The sequence below is a fragment of the Polyodon spathula genome, chromosome 41, assembly GCF_017654505.1.
Source record: "Polyodon spathula isolate WHYD16114869_AA chromosome 41, ASM1765450v1, whole genome shotgun sequence".
Classification (NCBI taxonomy): Eukaryota; Metazoa; Chordata; class Actinopteri; order Acipenseriformes; family Polyodontidae; genus Polyodon; species Polyodon spathula.
The window spans coordinates 2,048,705-2,073,704 of record NC_054574.1 but is presented as its reverse complement, the minus strand read 5'-3'; the positions used below and the strand labels follow the sequence as shown (position 1 = coordinate 2,073,704).

The window sequence follows — 25,000 nt, the reverse complement described above, 5'->3', positions numbered from 1 at the left end:
TGTCTAGCGAATCCAGTGGTAATAAAACTTGGTCCGTGCTTATATCATTTCTACAGTTAGCGTTTGGGTCATGGTGTTTTTTTTTTTAATGATACTGATGACTAGTTCCCTTCCAAATTCCCTTTAATTATTGTGTTTTACCTAATTTATTCAGTATTTTATTTACACTGTAGTAGTTTAAAATAATTAAAATTAATTAATTGTGTGTATATTGTGAACTGCAGGCTGTTACACGCCGCAGCGGCCTTGTGCTCCGCATGAAGCCAGCATCTTGAGTCGCTCCTTCCCAGGGATCAAGCAGCATGTCGTCTGACTCGTGCTCTCGTCACAGGCTGCTTAGCTCTGGCTGGAGTTAAATTAAAATTCTCGTTTTAAGTTACGAGACGTTTGTTTTCTAAAATGTAATTGTGTTATTACTGATTTCTGTGGAGAATATTTGGATAGAGCATCACCATTACGAAGGCTGTTAGTACCTCTAACAAGCAGGCTTCCCTCAGTCTTGTGTGGGTACTGAGTGTGTGGTTTTGCCAGTAGCTTGTACAGGTGGGTATCCAAGGTAACTACGAACTGGTGGACCCGTTCCATACCGGTACTGAGTTTCCCAACCTGATACTGTACCGAACCATATACGGTACCAACGCGGTGCTAAAGTCACCGAACTGGTATCACCCCGGTACTGTCCCAGTTCAGACCCAGTGCCATACCATAGCGACCCGGTGCTGCAGTCATTGAACAGGTACCGAATCAACCGCGTTCCGAACCGATGCTAAAGTCGCTGAACCAACCCGTTTTCGACCGGTGCTTACATCCCGGTCCGGTACCAAGCCGGTCTTGTTCGTGTCTTAACCCACCCCGTTGCTGTCTATAAGCAGACTGAGGCAGGACCTGTACATTGTTTGCTGTACACTGTATTGCTACTTGCATCATGCCTGGGTTTTATCCCTGATACACATGCAAGGACAAGCACGGCAGATGCTCTTCCTGACTGGGGCCATAGCATGCCAAGGATGCACTGACTAACCTCAGTTTCTGTGAGTTTTGTGCATCTTTCTCCAAGCACACGCTGCAGAAACGTCTGTCCCGCGGCTCTACAGAGCGCTCTGTGTTCCGTACACCTGCACAGCGCTCTTCGCCATCAAACTATGCTAGAGAGGTGGCTGCATCCTCACCCCACGGCTCTGTGCCAAGGGAGATTGGATGATGCACCGGGAAAAATATCCCACGCAGGAAGCCATCTTCACTGTCTTCCTCATCCTTCTCTGCCTCTCCTTGTCCTCCCCCAAGGAAGAAGAAGAGTCGCCTTTCCAAGCGATCGGCAGACAGAGCAGATGGAGAAACTCTGGGCAGCTGTTTCCCACCAAGGAACAGCGCTCCCAGAATCACTGCCCATTCAACTTCATGGGCTTTATTCTAGGGTGCATCTGTCAAAGACATATGCAGTGCAGCGGTGTGGGCTACTCCCCATACCTTCTTTAGGTTCTACAGACTAAATGTTGTGGATCCTCAAAATCCTGACTTTGGAACTAGAGTGTTAAGGTGGCTTCTGAGTCAACCCAGGCGTAGAGGTGAGTTTCGTCCTCAATTTTAGACCTGTCCTCTTGTTATTGGGGTGCCTAATAGTAACACACAAGGCAGCTTCTCGGCTTAGCCTTGTGGCATTCCGGTCGTTCTGCAACCTTGCCCTTGCGACGGGTTGGGTATACTCACCCATTAGGTTATGGTTACATTTTGTACTTGAAAGGGAACGTTAGGTTATTGCATAACCCTGGTGCCCTGTGTGTGCATTTTTTTTTTTTAACAGACAACCTGTTTGTCTCCAGACATGTCTGGATTAACGAAGGACTACTATACTGCATTCACACCTAAATACAATATTCTTTATCTTTTTACAGGCAGTCAACCTGGGGGAGACTCCAGTGAGGAAACTGAATTGGAGGGCCCTATAGATGGTAAGAATGCAGCATGAGTTCTGTGGAGTACAGCATGTTGTCACAGACGGTTCTGGCACATCCCTTTTGTGCTATAAGTCATTAGATGCTTTTGCATGGAAGGCCTTGGTTGCAAGGGTGTGTGGTTCTTTGATTCAGTTAAAATGTGTTTGCCCACTGACGATGGGAATGAGAATGCAGAGGTGGGAGCTCAGCTAACAAGGTTTAAGTTTTTGCAGGTATCGGGCTTTTAAACTCGCCCTCACCTGTGATCAGAAACTGATTCTCTGAGAGCAGAAACCGACCCAAGACTGTCACAGCTACTGGAAGCAGGCTGATCTTTGGGAAACAAATTGAACATTTGAGAAACTGCAAAAAAAAATTGTAATGACTGTAATGTTTTTTAAAGAATATAAAACCAGTAGAAATATTATTAGCAGATCTTTGTAAGACCTGTGGAAGGGGTACATTGCACTGAAGGTCAGGCTGGCCTGCTGAAAGATCCAAACATCCCTTATCAGGCAAAAGCATCTTTAATTAAACTCTGACTCAAAACATTCTGATCCAGTGAGAGCAGAATGGCAGAATCTATGGTGCACAGTTAATATGCTAGAAGCAATCGAACTAGGTTTGATTATAGTAAGAAAAAACAAAAGTATTTAAATAAGAAACCTAATATAATAACACTGAGTAAATGTACGAGCAGCCCTAAATTTAAATATTCAATTAATATGAATAATTAAAAATTAGCCTATTGCCTTCTGTGTATATCAATGAAGTAAAATAGAATTGCAGTTTATAAGAGATTGCTATATTGACATATCTGAATTAGAACTACGTGTTATAAAATCATTAAGTATAAACTGTAACTTTATACATACAGTGCACCAATTTGTAACCTCGTTCTCACCTGCTTGTAGTACAGGCAGTGTTGAAGATGACTCAGGCAGTGTTGAAGATGACTCATTGGTGTTGGCCGATGAAGCAGGGATTTTTTCTGATGGTCAGCGATTTAACAGCCAAGATCCTCTCTATAATGAGCGATCCCGTTAATATTAACAAACTAAATACCTTTCAGCTAACAGAAGATTACACTAATCATTTTCTTTATATAACAGGAATGAATTGGAACCTGGCAGGAAGAGAGGGGAATGGAAAGCGTGGGATGTGTTGATACGTTAGGTTAGATATTGGTTTGAAATAATGAGTATTGAAAAATGCTTACGATAGTGTTTCATATTAATCAACCCTAAAATTGGCAAAAAGCAAAGGTTGTCTTAAAACCTGCTTTGACTGGATTTTGTATGAACAGTGAAGAAGGTCAGACTTGGTTCAGTCACTAATAACACTATGGCATTCTAATATATTAATGATAGCCTGTATTTAGATATAAATAACTGGACCTTCAATTAACAACTTAAAAGATCAATGATGTAAAATAATATTACTATTTCTAGGGGTAACTGTTATACTGAATTAACTTAATTAGAAATACATCTTATAATTCCATCTAAAGTTAAACTGTGAAAGCACATAGTAAAAGTTTATTATAACAGAAGCATGTCACTGACAATATTGCAAACATATTAAGACATTTGCGATAATGTTCAGTTCAGTTTCTCCAACTAAACAAAATATTTTAGACATTACAATATCAAATAAACTAAAGAATATAAATGTTTAGTTTATATAAAGGTTTTACTGCAGTAATAAACAGAGGTATTTATTTAAAGGAAAACTGTAGCGTTTAAAAGTTAAATTATTAAATGTTTCTCTCAGACACATGGTATAATTCTGGAAGGGCATTATACCTTCAAAAGAGGTTTAGTCTTTGGCACCTCAAAGAAGGATTTGATGTTCGCTCTTAAAAGCGAGATTTGACAACCTTGAATGATAACCAACAGAAGATGCTTTAAAAAAGACAGGAGTTTGTTGACAGGTTGATGATCAGATTTAATTGGGACTCCTGATGTATTCAATGGAGCCCAGAGCAAGAGCCCATTCAGTATTGCTCAACTTACTAACTACAAGCTGATATGATCTATACTCTGAGGGGCTCTGAAAAACTGATTGCTGTTTGGTCGTATTCACAAGTCTTTTGAAGTCAGTTCTTATTTTTCAATATATACACTACACTTCCATATACTGGAAGGTAAGCATGTATTTGAATGTAATATCTTTTATATTGATGCATTGCTATAAGGTATAGGATTTATGTTTTAGCTGCACAGAGTGATATATTGAATGTTCCAGATCTTAGCGGCGTTCGCTTTAGCTTTTTGCTTTTTATATCCTGAAGGCTAAGCATATGATAACCATTTGTATTACTGTATTGAAGTACTAATGCTGTTAAACATGTACTGGGAACGCCCAGGCTGCCTATTAGCAGGGATCCAAAGTGGCTTGCAACCACTTGATCAATTTTTAAAACTTCAAATGAAATGAGTCTGTGTGATTTTCTTGATTATTAAAAAGTTGTCTGGACATATAGCAAGCCCAGTGCACGAACAAAACCACTTACAGGAGTTTAAAACATCTCACTCCTCCTTAAACATCTCCCCTGAGTTAAAGAGTGTGCTCAGAGCATATATATAAATAAAAAGACTATGTGTGATTTCTGACAATATGATCTGTGGAATACAGCATGTGTTATGTGGAATACAGCATGTCTTCTGGAATACAGCATGTGTTCTGGAATACAGCATGTGTTCTGTGGAATACACACATCAATTTAGGCTCCTGTTTCTGTGCAGGGATACAGTGCACAAGTTATCGCCATTTATTCAGGGGAGTCATGGCACACATGCATGTAAAGCTATGGCCAAAAGTTTAGATGGGGTGGTCTATAGCATTGCTCTCTTGTTAATTAGATGGGGTGGTCTGTGCATTAATGCTGGAGCTATAGCTTTGCTCTCTTGTTAACTAGTCTTGTTTTCCTTTCAGATTCAACCCAGCATTTCTCCTCTGAAACGAGTGAGGACCCAGAGGTAGAGGTGACCATAGAAGGTAAGAATATTGCTTATTTAAAAAAGAAACCATGCTTTAAAAATTGGCCTGTGTAAAAAAAATAAAGAAACTGTTTTATTTCCAATCAGAATCTTATATATATATATATACATACATACTTTTTTGATCTGTTGAAGGGTTTTCGTTTCCCTGCCTGACAGGTGGTTAGGTAATGGATCTGAGACTGTTTGTTTCTACTTGGGACTCCCTTTCTCAGTGACTTGGCAAACAATGCATTGCGAGAAATGATTGAAATTTACAATAGAAACAGAGGATAAAGGAATGATAAGGCAACAAATATCTAATAAAATGATTTTCACAGACTTTCATAATAAAGTGGAGTTTATATTAATGATCTAAATACTTCATCAATAGCCACCAGCAAGATGAATCTATGAATACAGAGGGTAGTGGTCTTTAGGTCTGCCGCTGTTAAGATTGTTAAAGTGAAGCTCAGTGTCACCTTTTACATTCATGATATAAAGATATGCTCTCTGTGAAATTCTGAGCAGAATTGCACAGGCACACTTATGTGTTTTGTGTTTTTATGTAGTAGCTTTACAACAGCCTTTCTGTAATCCCCAATTTGGGGAGCTCCGGCTCAGACTTTGCTTGTATGAGGTGGAGACAACACCGTTCAGAAGCATTAAAAGAGAACTTCTGTCCGAAAGGTTCTTGTACGGTAGTGTAGCTTTAGAGTTGACAGCTGCCTGTGCCTCTATGAGAGAGATAGATGAGAGAGATAGACTGCGAATAGATTGTCCTGCGGGGATTAGAAAGTGAGTGGTTTTGTGTTGAAGATGGGCAGCGTTTTCGTAAAGTCTTGCCACAGTCTAGTAGTAATATCCGAATATTGTAACTAATATAACTTACATGTATTTGGATGAAGAAAAATCTGATGTTTGTGTTCGTGAGAAACGACAATAATACCTTGCACTGATATGTGAGATTAAAATATATCCATATATAAAAAAAGCACAGGATCAACACAGCAGCTCTTGAGCCTCTATTTCAAAGTTTTAGACAGCAAAAAGGTTAGGATGTGGGGCCGATCCCAAAAGAATCGATTCACGAGTCTGTTTCTTGCAAGTGTGGGATTCGATTCTGTGGTTGGCATCATAGAGAGTCAACTCCAGCACCATGATCGATTCTAACAAACAGAATCGAATATTACACATAATATTAAACTGAAATGTAATATATTACACTGAGTTTTTATTTTATTGTTATTAATAATACATTATTATGAGGGACCCGTGAATTTGTGTGAAAATTGTAAAGTTCACATCTTTTGAATTGCTTTCAGTACAATCTTAAAGTGGTTGCAACCATCAAATAAAGGTGAATACACAGAACTATAAAAATACGGCGAAGTTAAGTTCTAAGCAACTAGCAGAGCAATATCCCAAACAATGTCATGAAAGCGGAGGGAGCAGCTTTAAAGAGAAACAAACTTCAAATTAACCAAAGACATTTGTGCAGAAAATGTACCTCTGCATACACTTGATAATACGAAACCTAAAGAGAGGCGGTTTACAGTTCTGCAGAAGCATGAACCCCGATTTGCAGCTCTTGCGGTCATTCCTCTGAGGTGCTTAACCTGTCAACAGTGTAAATACAGAACGATCCTTCTGATCTTTTAATGCACATCCTGTAATACCAACACCACAGCTGTGTTTAAAGAGACATTAACGAAAAGGGTCTTGTAAAATTCTCAATTTACAACCAGAACATTTATTTTAAAAAAAGAATTTAATGTTCAGATTATTTTTTTTTTTTTTTTTTTGCATCGGACAAGGCATACATGTTAAAATTAAAAGGTAAGCATATTCCTGTTACTGGTGTTTTTGAGAAAGTACTGTTAAAACAAAAAAATCTATCTACTTTTGATTAGGACTGTGTGTTAAAAGAGAACACATTAAACATGTTAAATATATTTTTACTTTGCACAAATACTAAATTATTACACTATATCAAATGAATAAATATATATTTTTAAGTTAAAATCTTTGTAGCCATTCAGTGACATTGACTGTTTAACAGTGACTGTCGGGATTTTTACATATTTATACTGTGACAAAATCACATAATTTATTATTATTAGTATTATTATTAGTAGTATTAGTATTATTAATCTGTAAGCACCAGTAACAGTTACATTGCTTTGCTGTAATTATTGGTTTCTCACCTCTGTCTTGTGATAGCGGCTCTTTGGCTATTGGCTTAACTGTGCAGTATTGGTCCAACAACAACCTCATTAGTTTGGTAAAAATTTCGACAGGGAGCAAAACAAAGGGAAAGTCAGCTGTTTGGAGTTACTTTTCATTCACTGAAATGCAAATACAATCAGATAACTTCTCCAATGTGGAACTCCTGCCGACTTTTCACCCCAAAGAGAAAAACACCCTGACTAAATCCAATCCCCAGGCCCTGTCTTTCTTTGAATCCTTCATAACACAATTTAAAATGTAAATCAAGAAAAAAAACAAGTGTATATGACAAGGAATGAAAAAAAAGTGAACAAATAAGTAAAATGCGGTGTCAACTTTATGTACAAACAAAACTACGTTTATCTTGAACTGCTATCTGGCTTCCTTTTGTTTTGTGGTTAATTCACTGGGGTAAAGTAAGCCCTACACAACGTATTCTTTACTCCTGGGATATTTTTTTATTTTAACCTGTTACATATTGTAACATCTTGCTGTAAAGTAAAGGCACACACAGGGGCCACGCCCGCTGCCCCTGCTGCTATGCTGTCTGTGTTCTGAGCAATATACTGGCTTTTATTACTTTTTGAAAATGAACGAATATCAGAACAAATGTTTAAATTTGAGCGAATATCCGAACATGAAAATCCCATGTTCGTCCCAGCACTAGTCAAAAGCTTTGACTTTTATTTTGTAACAATATACCTTCCCAATGAAAAAGAGGGGTAGGTAATAAAACTTTGGTCTCAAGATGATACACCAGTACTTCCTCCAGGACCGTGCCTTACTGTAACCCCAGCCTTTGAAGTCCAGCTTGTCCTTGATTAACAGTTATATTGCAGACTTCAATAAAACCTGTGCTTTTGTCTAAAATGTATTTTTAAAAAGATGATTCAATTATTCCTTAACTGGGGCACATTACTCCTGAACGAGAGCAGAGGTCACATTAGAGAAAGACTTCAGTAGATTTTCTTACTGTTCAGTTAATTTTTTTCTCATAGACAGGTTCATGTCGGGAACAGAATTAGTCATCTCCAACTGAGGGGATTTGAATTTATTTAAAAGGGCGGCAGATTTTCGCGACGTTTGATTCAGGATGATCAGCCATGTATGTAACACCCATCCCACGCTTCTGTCAGCATCCCTGAAAGGAATGAGGGTGGGGGGGTGAAGATCATAGAAACCTCGTCCCGCTTGTTTGATCAGACTCTCGTAACCCATAAGGACCCAAGTGCTTTTCGTTTCCACAGCCCCGGTGGACAGATGGACAAAAGCTGGGATCGATCTCTCCCTGTGTGCCGAACAGGCAGCCTTTGCGGTGGACTTTCAGCTCCCCTGCGCCCCCCAGCTCTTCAGCAGCAAAAACACCCAGTGCAGCACCAAGTGGGGCATTACTGTGCTGCACAAGTGGTACCAAAGCCACTTCAAGAGCTCAGCCAACGCCATTGACTTCATGTCCCCTCCAGAGCTGGATAGGGTCTTGCAGGAGTTCTACACTAACGCCAAAACCAGCAAGAAAGACCGCTACACCAAGAACTCTCTCAACGCCATCCGGAAGAGCATCAACCGCTATCTGCGGGGACCCCCGATCCACCGCAACATCAACATCCTGTGCGACTCGGAATTCCCCGATTCGAATCAAACCTACCGCGAGGTGTGCCGGAGCCTGAAAATCGAGGGCAAGGCTTCGACCAAGCACACCATCCCCATAGCCACGGAGGACCTCTTCAAGCTGTACCAAAGCAGCGTCCTGAACCCCTCGTCCCCCCAGACCCTGCTCAACAAGGTCTGGTTCTACATCATGTTTTTCTTCGGCCGCCACGGAGGCGGGCGGTACACTCAGCGGGAATTCACCAGAGAGTCCTTCCGTTTTGGCATAGATGAATACGGTACGTTGGCATTGATTTTTACTATTATTTCCCATTGATTTCTGCAACAAACAAAGACATAGATGCCTTTTCTAACCCCTTGTAAGAGACAGAAATTGAGCTCCCACAGAAGGCAGAATGGGGTGCAAATGCACCCCACAGGACGTCTATGATGAGGTCTTCACATTTCTTAGCTGTACAGGGAAGGATTGCTGTCCCACTCCGGTCACTCCGATTTCTTACTGCAGATCTTTTTAAGGGGTCTGTTTCTAAAAGTGTAAAGTGAAGCAAGTCCCTCCACCCTTTGAACTGTGTCATGGTTGTTGGTAGTGTGTGGTTTGCTCACCATTAACTTGGGTCCCATTATTTACTTTCTGACTTCCAACGCATATGATCCAGGGGCTGGGTGCATCAAACACCTTGAAGTGAATATTCAGAGGTTTGGAAGTTTGTTAATGTTTTGCATGCTTGTTTTCAACTTTTATTGGATGTATTGTTTATCTTATTGGATGTTTTGACTATAATTATATAACCCCTGAGCATTCAGACGTGTCAGTATTCTTACTGCAAGATTTATTTCACTTTTAAAAAACCTCTGACGTAATTTCCTGGTGTACCAAAAATTATCCCCTGAAGAAACTGTGCAGACTAGAATCACATGCTGAGCTCTGCAAGACAGCAACCAGTTTGATAAGAAATACAAGCACCGTTTCTTCAGGGGACAATTTTATGTCCGCCAGTGGTCTGTAAACCACAGTTTTTTAAAAAGATAAATGAAGCTTGCAGTAAGAATACTGGTGTGGTTGGATGCTCGGGAGTTATATAACTATTTGAATGTTCAAATACCCCCCAAAAAACTAAACAATTCATCCAAGAAAAGTTCAAACGAGCACAAAAGAAAGGAAAAGCTTACTAAACTTTCATACCTGTCAATATTTATTTTAAGTATAACACTTAAGGTTATATTATCCCTCAACTAGGGTGTTGACTTTAATGTGTTAAGCTGCTTTCTGAAACACCCTTAAACTCAAGCAACACTTGAAAGAAAGCTAAGGGTACATTTTAAGGTGTTTTATGCAACTGGCCACTGGCCTCTAACAAATCAGCGCTGCATTTTAAATAACCTAGCTAAAGAGAAGCATGCACTTAAAGATGTGTCAACCAGGGTTTTAATATCGATGGTCTTCCCTTTCATGAGCACTAGCTTCATTATCACTGCCTCCCTGTGGACATGGTTCTGTCCTCACTGTTTTATACTTGAAATACAGTCCCACAGCCCTCGCTGCTGCTCCGAGGTACAGAATCACTTTCTCTGTTGGAGTTCAACTCCAGTGGTCTGCCTCTAGACCATGCAAGTGAAGAATCAGCATTCATCACAGTAAACAGGTATCCAGTGATAATTCAAATAGAGGGAGAACGAGGTAAGAACATTGATTTTAAAGACTTGGTTACACATACAAAAGTCTGTTTGCATGGTCATTTTGCAGTTTTCCCATGCCTTACCCATGGTCACAATATGTGCTTATTGTGGTTAGCAAAGTTTGTTTTATTTGCTTTACTGTATCTCCCTATTCTTTACCATGCTTAAGTATGCTTTACCATCCCTTCATAATGCTCTATTACACTTTGCTATGCTTTTATTATGGGACGCTTTTATAAGGGTAGCACTCATTTTACCAGTTTTAAAACACAGCAAGCTGGTTGTACTGGGCTAGAGTGAGATATTTACCAGGATTGTTACAGGCATGTATACTTTGGGAAGAGCTTGTTTTTGCTAGTAAATTAAAGCACACAGCTTAGAACATAAGCAGTGATTGCACTGAGCAGTGTTGTACTCCCCAGTATTTGTGATCTTTCTGAATTGCTGCGAGGTGTCAGAGTGAGTGTCTCAGCTCTCGTTTGTTTGCAGGCAGGGAGTTTGTCTATGCAGTGAAGGATGAACAGGCAGTCTCGGAGCAGCAGGGCTGTCACAGGGTCAGGATGTATTCCATCCCGGGAGATCCCAGGTGTCCCGTGGCTGCCTTCCAGCTCTACCTGTCCAAACTGAACCCATTCAGCAATGCCTTGTTCCAGCACCCCATCCTGCACCCCTCCACGGAGATCTGGTACAACACCAAACCTGTCGGAGTCAACGTCTTAGGTGAGGAATAGAAAGCAACCCAATTCATATTCCAAAACTCTTCTCATTGTTCTAGCATTCCTTCCCACCCGTGATTTCAGTAAAAGTTTGCCTGATAAGTCCTAAGAGACTAGTTGTGGAGCTGATTATATCTTATTAGACAAGTGGTACCTCACCATGCTGGATGCAATTCATGGTGTGTATAAAGCCCAGATTTATACTAGAGTTCATACTGCAGACCATGACTGCTGTAAGTAATTAAGAACTCAGATCATTGCAGTGGCACAATGCTTGGTAATTCAATGACGGTAGAGTCCATTGTAGGAGTGTATTAGAGTTTTACAGAGATCCTGAGAACCTCTTCTCCAATTGGGATAGAACCTGAACATTGTTTCACACAAGTAATTGACTATTGTCAAAAGTTTAAGGAGTTGTATGTTAGTACATCACACTTGCATTGTAACACAGATCCACTGCAGTCCTGTTTGTGCCCTGTAGTGGCTGTGTGGCAGTATATGATCGCACAGTTCATTCAACGCAACCCCAGTTTATCATTGCCCAGAGGCCTTCTCACATACTAGGCTGTTGAAATAGTCATATTTTACCATACATTGGTTGATCAGTACATTGATAGCATTGATAGGCACTACCATGGAATAATGATGTAGAATTGGTCTTGTGGTCTTCAGTCGCTGAGTCCAGATAACAGCATGGTGGCCAGGCTCTTGAACCTATTTCTTGTGCTTATAGGCTAGAAAAGCACATGGGCTCATACGAAGGACCATCTCAGAAAAGAGTAGAAAAGCAAGAAAGACCTCTATCAAACACCCATGCTTTGATGTGTTGTTTATACAATCACAGTTTACCATGTGGTGTGCAGTAAACTATGCAGAGATTTCTGAACATCCAAACCGCCACGTTTTGTATTTTAACTTCTCTCAGCTTTGGGGGTATAGGCAGGCAAAGAAGCAACTACATCTCTGCATCTGCCCTGTGTCTGTGCGGTTATACACTGTTTGGTGTGAGTGTCTATATTAAGGCATACCTGACTGGATGCAATGCTTGTAGGCAGCATGATGCCCAGGCTGTCGAAGGAAGCCCAGCTGTCCACAATCTACTCCAACCACAGCATCCGAATGACCCCTATTGTCCTGCTGACGGGATTCATGCAGGTGCGCGGCTCCTCGAACGCAGGTATCACTCGGTGCAAGCTGATAACCGGACCGAACAGGGACTAATGCATGAGGTGCGTAATACTTTACCAGCAGAGCGAAACAACACAAATACATTATTAGCTTAAGGAAAAAGAAAGCCCATTGTCCTTCAAATGTCATCCTTATTGCTTGTTTACATTTCACTCGCTGTTTTATGGAGTTTCCAGTCATTCTGATTAGTTATGGGTTATGATGCTCCAATACTCCAATATAAAATTATCATTTTTCAGTAAGTGTCATGTTTATTATAGAACATCCACACTGGTCTGTAACGCTATAATACATAAATGAACACTTTAATACATCATCCATGGCTTACTACACTGAAATGTATGTTTTAGTGGAGTCACCAGTGCGTACAGTCTCATGCCTCTTTTCCACTGGCACATTCTTTCAGGGAATCCAAAAATGCAGTAATCTTTACCCCCTTTTTGTATGGAAACATTCAATCAAACTGTTAAATTAAGGATTTATAATATTTCAATGAAGCACCATAAAACAGGGAAAAACTGGGGTTGGAAAGCAGTGAATATTGTTTGATTGATTGAATCCATTGTATTCACTCACTGTGATTCATATTAATACCATATTTGTGTTTCCTTGATACAGGTAGTTCCTCTGAAATCATAGACACAGTGGTTAGAAGACACTGCGTCCAGCATCACTTGCATAGTATTGACTATGCCAAGCCAGCAACTGTGTGATAAGGTTACAAAAATACACATTTAAACACCAGCAAGTGGTGCACACTGGTGCAAGTACTAAATTTATAGTGTTGTGTGTCAACCTTCATGCACAATTCCACATGACTTAATGTACGGCTTCACAAAGAATTATGGTGACTTTTTTGTTGTACATACATGTATACAATTACATCAGCATGGTGTAGTTATGTGTAATGTTACTTCTATGAATGTAATCTTTATCAAGTTCTTATTGTGTTTGTAGATTATCTACAATTATTACAGTAGATGCTGCTGTAATGCTGTGTATCTCATATCTAGGGAAAGGTTAGCTGTTTATTACCCGAAGCTAATAGAATACATGGATAGTATCTATAATTTGCAGTGTGGCCCGTGTTTTGTTGTTCTTAGATCGTAAAGTCATAATTCAGTGAATTATCACTTCCCTTGTCTATCACCTATTGTCTTACAGTATCGTAAGTTGCTATAAAAAGTTATTTTCTTTCCAAGTCGTTGCTGGTCATCTGTTTTTTCTCTGCACAGGTGTCCAACAGAGACCTCTTGAGCCATACTGTACACGGGTCACTGCTCTCCTCAGTGTGCCTCTTTCCCTGTAGAAGTGAACTATCCCATTCAAAGCTCTTAATGTGTTTTAAAAGAGGGCTGGTCTTTAATAGGACTGAGTCCTGTCACAATGCAAACAAACTGATGTGCTTAAACATGGCCCATGTGTAATGAGCACAAGCATGCTGAAGCTGTGTCTAATGAACACAAGCATACTGAAGCTGTGTCTAATGAGCACAAGCATACTGAAGCTGTGTCTAATGAGCACAAGCATGCTGAAGCCGTGTCTAATGAGCACAAGCATACTGAAGCTGTGTCTAATGAGCACAGGAATACTGAAGCTGTGTCTAATGAACACAAGCATACTGAAGCTGTGTCTAATGAGCACAGGAATACTGAAGTTGTGTCTAATGAGCACAGGAATACTGAAGCTGTGTCTAATGAGCACAAGCATACTGAAGCTGTGTCTAATGAGCACAGGAATACTGAAGCTGTGTCTAATGAGCACAGGAATACTGAAGCTGTGTCTAATGAACACAAGCATGCTGAAGCTGTGTCTAATGAGCACAGGAATACTGAAGCTGTGTCTAATGAGCACAAGCATGCTGAAGCCGTGTCTAATGAGCACAAGCATGCTGAAGCCGTGTCGTTAGCAGGCTGGGAAAAGCTTTAGTAAACTTTATTTCATGTTTCAGAATTTTTTTTTTTTGTTCATAATGTATGTTTAGTAATATTTAATCATGGCTCTTAACAAATAGAAGTTGGACAGCTATGTTCTACATTATATGTATTTTCTTAATCTCAACATTACTTGCTTGTTTCTCACAAATCAGTTTTTAAATGTCTCTATTGTTTCCAGCTGCCTTTGTATTTGTATGATGGAGTTCTGTGTGTATAACCCAGCGATTGTGTTACCATTCTCATGTGTTACTGTGTACTGTGTTTATGTCAAGTATATTTAATAAAGACAATGCCATTGTGATAACATTGTTTGTGGGTCGATTCTTGTTCTTATTCTTGATACATGGATGTAGATTAGTTTTAGTATAGCAATGTTAAAAAAAATAAAAAATTAAAAGTTAACTACATTTTAAACAGTTCACTTAGGTCTGTTTCTGTTTGCCAGTAAGGAATTAATTATATGTCTTATATTTTAATGACATTGACCTGAATTAAATCAAACTTTATGGCAGCTCCATAGCTATGCTTTATTCATAAATATAAATCATTAGTGCTAAGAAATACTAAACAAAACTTCAACGAAGTCACTGAAAAAGACTGTCGAAACGTTTGCCATTGAATTTTAGTATTTCTTAGTATAGCTAAGCTTATTGCTGCAGTGCCGCCCTCTCTATAGGAGGCTGTGTGGTCCAGTGGTTAAAGAAACAGCGTTTGTAACGAGGAGGTTCCTGGTTCAAATCCCAGCTCAGCCTCTGGCTCACTGGGTCACCCTGAGCAAGTCACTTGTGGTCCGTTTTGGGTCTTGTATCTTGTAAAGTGCTTTGTGATGGTGGTCCACTATGAAAGGCGCTATATAAAAAAATATTATTATCATTTAATCTAGGCCAGTTTTAGCACAGAATCTATTACTGGTGTACTATCTTGCATTTTTTCTGTGGTGCGTTTTTCATTGGGTAGTAGTTTTGCTTTCTGAAACAAAGCTATTGGCAGTGAAATATGTTGTAAAGCAACGTAAAGATGCACATTTATAAGAAGGGTCAAGTTATACAAGTACCTAGAAGAGAAAATATGTATATAAAAAATAAGTAAGGTCCTTGGGTAGAGGCATTTAGGAATATTACCAATATTTTATTTTACACAATAAAATGTGTTTATAATCTGGGCTGTACTTTTTTCATCACAAAAAAATGCTTATTTCACAGTCTAAAAATAGGTATTTCATGATTAAACATAATATTTATTAGCATGAAAAAATGGTGTTGTCAAGCAATAATTGTCTTTACAGTTATTATACTACTGGCCTGAACAACAGTAAATGCTAAATTGCTGAATATTTCATTTATCATGTCCGCCTTTTAAACACATTCTGTTTACACCATCAGTGAATTATCAAACAGAATAGTAATAAAAAAAAAAACATAAATAAAATAAGATGCATTAAACGCTAAAAAATATGAATGCGCTAAATATGTACACTATTCTTTCAGAAATGGGAATTTTCACATGGGAGTCTTCATATGAAATCCATCATAACCATAAAAAAAATACAGCCTTAATTTTAATGAGGTATTTGTAAATTAACAATTTTGCACTTTGACCAGTAAATAAAAAGCTTTGTAACATCCTTCAAGTTCACTCTTGTTGCTGAGAAATCCGTACACTCGGTGCGAAGGTTTTAAAATGCCTTCTTTTTCCCCTCATGTATTTAGAAGATGAGTATATGCCACGAAACAAAAGACCAAAGATTATAGCCAAGGACGTACCCAGCGAGCCGGCCACCACCAGCAAAAGGAAAGTGAGGGAGTTTAATTTCGGTAAGTGGGAGTTTTATTACTTTTTATAAAGTTTAACACATCATTGTCATATATACATACAACCTGGCTGCCTCTCACCTAAGAACCAGAGGCTTTTCTCATTGGTAGTGTTTGGTGTTTAAGGTTTCCTTATTGGAGTGCTCTGGTAGCAATCACTAGCATTGGCTGTAGTTTACACTCAGGATTCTGATCATTTGGCTGTTTGAACATATTAACAAATAGAGGCATGTCTTATAATCTGTAAGCGCTGTTGTTAGCAATTTCAAATAAATGCTGCGTGTTAAATCAAAGCAATACAATAACACTGAAATGGTCATTTTTATTGTGCACTGGTCTGTACACACTGATGATGTATGTCATGGTCATCGACGACTTCATACTCGTGGCAGGGGTGTGTGTCACTGACTCTCAGGTAACACTTCCTCTCTTCATACTCGTGGCAGGGGTGTGTGTCACTGACTCTCAGGTAACACTTCCTCTCTTCATACTCGTGGCAGGGGTGTGTGTCACTGACTCTCAGGTAACACTTCCTCTCTTCATACTCGTGGCAGGGGTGTGTGTCACTGACTCTCAGGTAACACTTCCTCTCTTCATACTCGTGGCAGGGGTGTGTGTCACTGACTCTCAGGTAACACTTCCTCTCTTCATACTCGTGGCAGGGGTGTGTGTCACTGACTCTCAGGTAACACTTCCTCTCTTCATACTCGTGGCAGGGGTGTGTGTCACTGACTCTCAGGTAACACTTCCTCTCTTCATACTCGTGGCAGGGGTGTGTGTCCTGACTCTCAGGTAACACTTCCTCTCTTCATACTCGTGGCAGGGGTGTGTGTCACTGACTCTCAGGTAACACTTCCTTGGGTATTTTACCTCAGCAACATCGGTACAGTTGAATTTACTGCACTCTGTACAAGTTTACAATATTTTTTGCTGATTTACTTTCCTGTGTATTTTTTCAACAGAAAAGTGGAACGCCAGGATTACTGAGCTGAGGAAACAAGTGGAGGAGTTGTTTGAAAAGAAATATGGTAAGCTTGTATCGATCTCTTTGAAACCGCCAGCACGGTCCGGTACAAACACATTCAATACCGTGATTAATGTGTAGCATATAACATTAATGACAGCTGAGTCGAAAAGTAGTTTCAAATGATGATTTCTGTGTTATATTTTCGTGACGTTTGCAATCATTCTGTGGTTTCTTATTGCAATTACTGTGTGTTAAGGTGACTGTGTCCAGGAGTTGCTCTTCAGTTCCATAGACATTTGTAATATAGGCTACATCAGCCAAAGTGTCTTTATAGAAGTAAGAGCCAGCACGCTATTTGAGTAATTATAATAAGAAGTGGTTGAGAAGACTACTCTTAAACCAGTAAAGGGATAACCAGTGTAAAAGGCAACGATGTGACTGAATAGGTGATCACCAAGTTAATTACGTGAGAGCGCTTCTAAGTGACTTGTGTTTCCTCCTCCAGGGCTAGCTATCAAAGCCACGGGGCCGGTGTCTGTCCCCTACCTGCTCTTCCAGTCCCACAAGGATGATCTGTTCGTAGAGGGGCTGCCGGAGGGAATCCCCTTCAGGAGACCCTCCACTTACGGGATCCCGCGCCTCGAGAGGATCCTGCAAGCCCGGGAGCGGATCCACTTCGTCATTAAGAAGTGAGTCGCAGCGCCTGCTGCAGCCAGCCTGGTAATTCAGACCCACCAGCGTTCATTGATCTGTTAATCTGCATGGTGCCCTATGTCAGCATCACGTATACTGTATACTGTATAAGAGTATAACGGACAGTGTTGTGTTCTGTCCTGTCCCGTGTCGATGAGTTGAGGTTAAAAGCTCTATCATCGAATGCAGACAAGCTCATCTCCATTGCATTGTGGGTAAGGCGGTTCGGGTTTTGCTTCTTGCTTTTAAGTGTTTGAAGTGCTTTGAGGATTGCTGATTGTTACCTGGCTGATATTCAATTAGGAACATGTTGCTGATTGAACCTCCAAAGGTCTGGCCGTACAGGTCATCAGGGATGTGGTTAAGATTTCATGTAGCAGGAAATTCTAAGGAACTTAGCAAAGTTAACATTTTTTTCTTTAGGGCTGGGGCTCTGGAAAGGTCTTTGTGAAACTCTGCAAAGCCAAGGCAACCTCATTTTCACTGTTCAATCGGTGGCTCTAGTTATTGTTTTTGTAACAGTTAATTCAGCATGAAATATTGAATATACACAGAGTATTTAAAACACCTCTTTTGGGTCGGGGTAAAAGGGTTATTTTGAAATTACAGAAATGGAGTGATATCAACGCTCATTTATAGTACATTTGACCAATGCAATCAGTGATGACAGCTGCAGGATGCCAGCAACGGTACACTGGAAAAACATATATATATATATATATATATATATATATATATATATATATATCAGTACTATCAAAATGCAGGTTGCAAATAGTTTGGTTCTAAAAAGTCTGCATTTTTCATGACACATTCCAATTTAAACAGAGTAAAAAATAAAGCATGTCATTCTCGTTTTTCGTATTCCGCTTTAATGATATGTTGACATCGTTCTTGCCGTCACTGAAACTTGCGGGACAGTAAATGGTAACAGCTGAATCCACCTAATCGCAAGCAACCAATCAGTGAGCCGCTCGTTCGCTTGTCTTCGCCACAGAGACGGTAGACAGGTAAGAAGAGTTTGTGTTTTTCCAGGACCATGTCATGATTGTCTACATCCCTAGGTCACTTTTAAGTTTCTTGGCTATAGAGACATAACGTTTAGTAGCAGTAATAGTCATCATAAAAGTATTTGCCGACTGTTGTAATAAAACTAATTTAGTTTAAATTATTAATGTTTCGTTGCCATTGATTGCAAAAAGAAAAGCGGAATCCACTGACAGTCCTGCAGAAACCCGAGTCTGCAGCTGCCAGCCACGGGCAGTTTGCAAAACCTGATTCCGATGCCCCTGTCACGTCTGTCAAAAATTCAGGACGTGTCATAATTTAGAAAAATAAATAAACAAATAAATTTTCGTTTTCTTTGGCAACGCTGGCAAACACTTTTCCATACACACACGTAAGATTTTTTCAAACTAGCTAGTGTTAATCACGGGTATGTCAAACTGTATAACAGAGCAAGTGCAGTAATAAAATATGTCTTTAAAAAAATAGTCTGCTGAGGCTGTCGTTAGTTTAGACTTGACTGTAGAAAGCGTTCAATAACTCCTAGTTATGAATAGCAGGTTGACGCTCAGGACCAATGAAAACATTATGCTAATGAGCTAATCGTTAACTTTTCTCTCAATTCGTTAAAAACATGCCTTCATAGACGAAAATCATTGGGGCTTAATGACGCATCTGAATGATCTCTTATAACTAGCAACTGCCGTTAAATAGGCAGAAATCGGATCATGTACTCCTGTTTTCTCGTTTCGACAGGCGTTAACCCTTTATGAATAGACCCCAATGTGTGGTGCAGAGCTGCGTTCTATGATTCTTTCAGTTAAGTTCCATTGTTAGTGAATATTGAAACCTTAGAGCAAAAGGTAAACTGCAAGTGTATAAACCCAACTATATGGAATGCAGTGGAAAAAAAAACTTACATGAAATCACAATACTGCATCTTTCTTTCCAAGTTTGCTCTGTACATTTTTTTGGGAAAGGTGAGTTCTGATAATATAGTGTATGTGTATGTCTGAATAGGCAATGGTGTGGACATTTCATTTTGATGGGCACTGGGTACACCCCCAGCCGCCTCTTATGCTGTGCCATGGCAGTGCCACACTAGAAACACAATCTCCATATGTCTCTGTGTCTCTCCCACAGGCCGGAGCTTCTCAACACAGTTAGAGAAGAGCTCCTATTGGATAACCCTTCCTCACAAGGTAGAGTCAGCCTTCTGTCCTTCAGCACACAATTAATGGATGGAGTGGACCATGCTGGTTTGATATGCTTAACTGGGCTGGACTGGACTGGCCACCTTTAAAATCTATTTTCTTGCTACTTATTAAATTAATTAAAATCTTTTTGGGTGCTTGTTAATTAGTGATCAAAAAACATCAATAGACAGGGTTACCATGTGACTCCATGTACACTAGGACAGTTTGGGACAGTTCAACTTACACCCTAATGCATTCTAAGTGTAGACCAGCTGTGAAAGGTTCCTGAGACAGGTAAAAAGTACCAGAATGCACTGCGATGCGAGTTAAAAAATAAATAAATAAATAAAAAAGCCTGACCAAACCAAACTGTCTTTGTGTGGATGGAGTCACATGGTAGCCCTAGGAATAGATTTTTTTATTATTATTTTACAGCTGCTTCCTAGTACCTAATCACTTCCTGTGCTGTGGGTCACATGGTCTGATAGCAGCTGCAGATTGGAGCGAGACGGCATAGATTACACGAAACAGAACCCGCTTTCAATCTGTAGTGTTACTTTCAAAACACCTGTATGAGTCATTTCCTTTGCCTGCCAAATGTAAGGCATCAGACTCCAACACCCAGTCTGTAACCTTTCTCATGTGATATGCATGGGAGCATCAGACTCCAACACTCAGTCTGTAACCTTTCTCGTGTGATATGCATGGGAGCATCAGACTCCAACACCCAGTCTGTAACCTTTCTCATGTGATATGCATGGGAGCATCAGACTCCAACACCCAGTCTGTAACCTTTCTCATGTGATATGCATGGGAGCATCAGACTCCAACACCCAGTCTGTAACCTTTCTGTAACCTTTCTCATGTGATATGCATGGGAGCATCAGACTCCAACACCCAGTCTGTAACCTTTCTCATGTGATATGCATGGGAGCATCAGACTCAGACTCCAACACCCAGTCTGTAACCTTTCTCATGTGATATGCATGGGAGCATCAGACTCCAACACCCAGTCTGTAACCTTTCTCATGTGATATGCATGGGAGCATCAGACTCCAACACCCAGTCTGTAACCTTTCTCATGTGATATGCATGGGAGCATCAGACTCCAACACTCAGTCTGTAACCTTTCTCGTGTGATATGCATGGGAGCATCAGACTCCAACACCCAGTCTGTAACCTTTCTCATGTGATATGCATGGGAGCATCAGACTCCAACACCCAGTCTGTAACCTTTCTCATGTGATATGCATGGGAGCATCAGACTCCAACACCCAGTCTGTAACCTTTCTCATGTGATATGCATGGGAGCATCAGACTCCAACACCCAGTCTGTAACCTTTCTCATGTGATATGCATGGGAGCATCAGACTCCAACACCCAGTCTGTAACCTTTCTCTGCCTTGTGATACAAGTGTGGGGTTGGGAGTGACACTCCTCCCTTTTCAACAGGAAGAAATAATGTGTCTGTTTTTATCTTTGATTTACAATCTTTCCATATGAATTTAGAAAGTAATGAAAGTATCTGAGTAAATATTTTGGTTATCAGCTATCTGATCGTGCTTACAATGGCCCGTATATAACAATTATATTGGCACGCTGGTATATGGAGGAATCCAGCATTTAAAATGAGGGAGATATACTAGTAAATACAATATGGGAACATTTTGGAATAAAGGAAGTGAAAGACTTATACTTTAATAGCAAATGTCCATCTCTTGGAGCCATCCCACCGCACTTCAGCACACACTCAAATAAAGAAAAACTGGATTCAAGCTACAGGGCCAGATCTGACAATATCAGGACCCACTGTTTTAGAAACTTTAGAATGTCCCAATAACAAAGCCGTTGTGTGTGAAATGTATAAACTAATTAGAAGTGTCAGCGCTCTTCCTTACTGTGCGCACCGAGCTGAGGGCAGTAGCTGGGTGCTGATTTACTGGCACTGTATTTTGTGTTTGTAGTAAGAGAGGAGTGGTATGCCAGGATCACCAAACTCAGGAAGCTGGTGGATGAGCTTTTCTGCAAGAAGTACGGTACGTACAGCAGAGCGTCAGCAGAGAGCAGCCTTTTATTAACCTGTCCCTTCTGCTGCAACAAATGAGGATAAGCTAGACATTGATTATCTCCAGCTTTAATATTACACATAGATCCGTTGAAATAAACTGTCAGTCTTTGCAAAATGATTGATGGAGATTTTGGAAAGGTGATTTGCATAAAATGTAGTTTAAATGCATGCTTGTTAGGGAGGTGCCTGGATATAACGAAAGGGCTCTACAGACCATGTTTAATATCCGCACTAAACTAAGTGAGAGTCTGATTTCTCAATGTTGATTTCATCATCAGTTCTCCTGTGCTTTCCTGTTCTGACTTTACATGTGATTCTAAGTTGTAACAGATGTTTGGAGCACAGGCAGTATTAACATTAGAGAAAAAAACTTTGGAAAACTGTGGCAAGCTTCTATAAGGGTATAAAGTGGCGTCTCTTAATACCACCACCCTAACATTTATAAACAGGACTTTTGGCTTACCTCAGATCACCTTTTTAATGTAGTGAAACCCCAGATGAATTAATTTAAAGTTAATTTTGTATCTGGGATCTGCCACGGTATAGATCATGAAAGTAGACCCCTCTCTATTATTAGCAGCTGTAGAAAATCACTGGCCTTACTTGGACAGGTGCTTGTGGAGCAGCGAGTATTGAACAGTGTTGGGCTGAGGCCGGGGATGCATGTCATAGTTTAGAAATGTAATAAATTCAGTGACAAGCATTTCCACCAGAGGTTTTTTTCAGTGTCTCTGTTGTGGCTGAACAGTTGTCGATGAGCTTTCAGTCTGTGTGGTTTTCTCATTAGGGGAGGCCCTTGGCAAGCCGGGCCCCCTGCCCGTCCCGTACCAGAAATTCGAGGCCCATCCGCATGAGCTCTTTGTGGAGGGGCTGCCGGAAAGCATCCCGTTCAGGAGCCCCTCCTGGTACGGCATTCCCCGTCTCGAGAAGATCCTGCAGCTCGGCAGCACGCTCCAGTTCATCATCCGCAGGTAGGAGGGATCCTTAAAACTGGTGACCTGGAGTGACGCGCATCACTCTCAAGGGCTCTCTGCTGGGCTGATGTGTATCTCTCACTGGTCTTTACTAACTGGTGACCTGGAAGTGACGCGCATCGCTCATTTGCAAGCAGCGTGATAACCCGGCTCTGTGACATGTATTAGAGAATGGAATTATATTATCTTATAGTATATGTGCTCTGTGCTCGTACCCGCGATAGTGTCAGGACTCTCTATACTGCCTTCTGCCATTGATTAACATCAAACCAGCTCAGCATTACAAGATCCTGCCCATCCCTTCAAAACCTCACACTGCACTATTGAGTTCTATTTCAAATATTGTATTCAATTCCATGTGTGATGCTCTCTTTGTTAAGGTGCGTCAGCCTGAATTCAGGAACAGCTGTCTCATTCTAGTTGCCCAGTTTTCTTTCAGCAGAGATGTGTGTAACACAGACTAGATCAGCAACGTTTGTATTCTTGTAAAAGCCAGTGCCACGTTCTGACAGCAATACAAAAAGAGTTTAGATCGGATTTACTAAACGTGACTAATTCTTTACCCCAAATAGACACTTTGCTAATCTAGCCTGGGTTACATTTGTCTGCAGCTCAAGAAGCTGAACTCCAATCAAAGCACCTTAACACAGCGAATATCAAGAGCTGACTTAAACTCAAGATGTGGGTCACTACAGTAAGAACCACCCAGAGTGACTGTAGACATCATATAATAGCACAGTAAAAAGTGCAAAAGTGTACATGCTGATGTTTTAATTAGTAGCGCAAAGGACAGCTCTCTGTTAACGTGTTCAGCGCCTCTTTCTACTGTATTGTTGTTGTGTTTAATGATGTTAGTGAAGTGCTGAGAAAATCAACCAGGCTTGCGGACTGTAATACAGAGATGGTAATACAGAGGGCCGTGGGGTTCAACGATCAGCCTCGCTTCACATTGTTATAGTAGAGATCATGGTGGCAAGGTGAAGAGGCTAGCGAAATGAACACTGCTTTCAAACAGTGGTCCGTGCAAACAGTCCTGTCGAAACGGGGAGAAAGAAACTCTGGTTTCTTTTTCAGTTGACACTAAAATATCATTTTTCTAGCTCTGTCCAACTCTCACCCACTTCCTTTAATTTTAGGCCTGAACTGTTGTCCCACGAGCAAATTGACACAGCCCAACTAGCACCCAGCACAGAAGGTAAGAGGGAATGCTTTAACTGTAAAGTTAATAATAGCAGTTTAACAGCAGTTCCTAAGAGCAGTCTTTGTTTTTGTGAATTGTGATAAGTTCATACAGCTTCACTTTGCCGTCCTCTCTCCCAAAGTGAGTAACTTATCTTATATAATAAGAGATCCCCTTCACACCACAGATTTACTTACAGTATGAAGGTTCTGAGTTGTAAAAACAAAGATATTTCCAATTGTAAAACCTCCTTGTATTTGTTTAGAAAATAATACATTTTCATGAAACCAGGCAGTTATTACAAAAAGGGATCAAAATTAATACAGTCAAAATAATGAGAGCAGTCACCTAAAAGACTAACCAGTGAAGGTGTGTCATATAAAACACTAATCGGGTGTGACATTAGCCGAAACGCTTGTCCACTTGACTTGGTTGCAGTATTTGTGTATGAGGTTAATATGTTTGAGAGAACAACTACAGTTCTGTATCTTCAAGATAGGGTCTGTTTCCTATTCTAGTGAAGGAAGACTGGAACGTCAGAATCTCAAAGCTGAGGAAACAAGTAGAAGAGGTTTTCAATTCCAAATTCGGTAAGCCTGAAAACGGGTACAGCCGATTCTCGATAAAACAAACTCTGACTCTGTGTTGTAGTGCTGTTTTAGGATCACAGATGCTGTGATGTATTTCGAGTTGCCATAGTGCTCTCGCGTCAGTGCCATTTCCATGAAGCAGCGCAAAAACATGCACTATCCTTGCAGACAAAAGAGGAGGTGTTGAAAGCGATGGATAATGCACCTCTGTACAATTCAACATTCCCTCGAACACTGTCAACCATT

General features: G+C 40.3%; 1 protein-coding gene across 2 annotated transcripts in view; it reads left to right on the top strand.

The window, feature by feature from the left end:
* The window catches only part of LOC121305051 (general transcription factor II-I-like), a 70,859-nt gene that overhangs the window by 30,834 nt on the left and 15,025 nt on the right, over positions 1-25,000 (top strand). For both annotated transcript variants that reach the window (XM_041236569.1, XM_041236568.1), the window contains exons 10-19: positions 1,893-1,949; positions 4,872-4,934; positions 15,980-16,084; positions 17,044-17,109; positions 17,554-17,737; positions 19,890-19,948; positions 21,907-21,978; positions 22,798-22,981; positions 24,121-24,179; positions 24,683-24,754. In XM_041236569.1, coding sequence (XP_041092503.1) covers positions 1,893-1,949; positions 4,872-4,934; positions 15,980-16,084; positions 17,044-17,109; positions 17,554-17,737; positions 19,890-19,948; positions 21,907-21,978; positions 22,798-22,981; positions 24,121-24,179; positions 24,683-24,754 — 921 coding nt within the window. The remainder of the gene's footprint in view (positions 1-1,892; positions 1,950-4,871; positions 4,935-15,979; positions 16,085-17,043; positions 17,110-17,553; positions 17,738-19,889; positions 19,949-21,906; positions 21,979-22,797; positions 22,982-24,120; positions 24,180-24,682; positions 24,755-25,000) is intronic.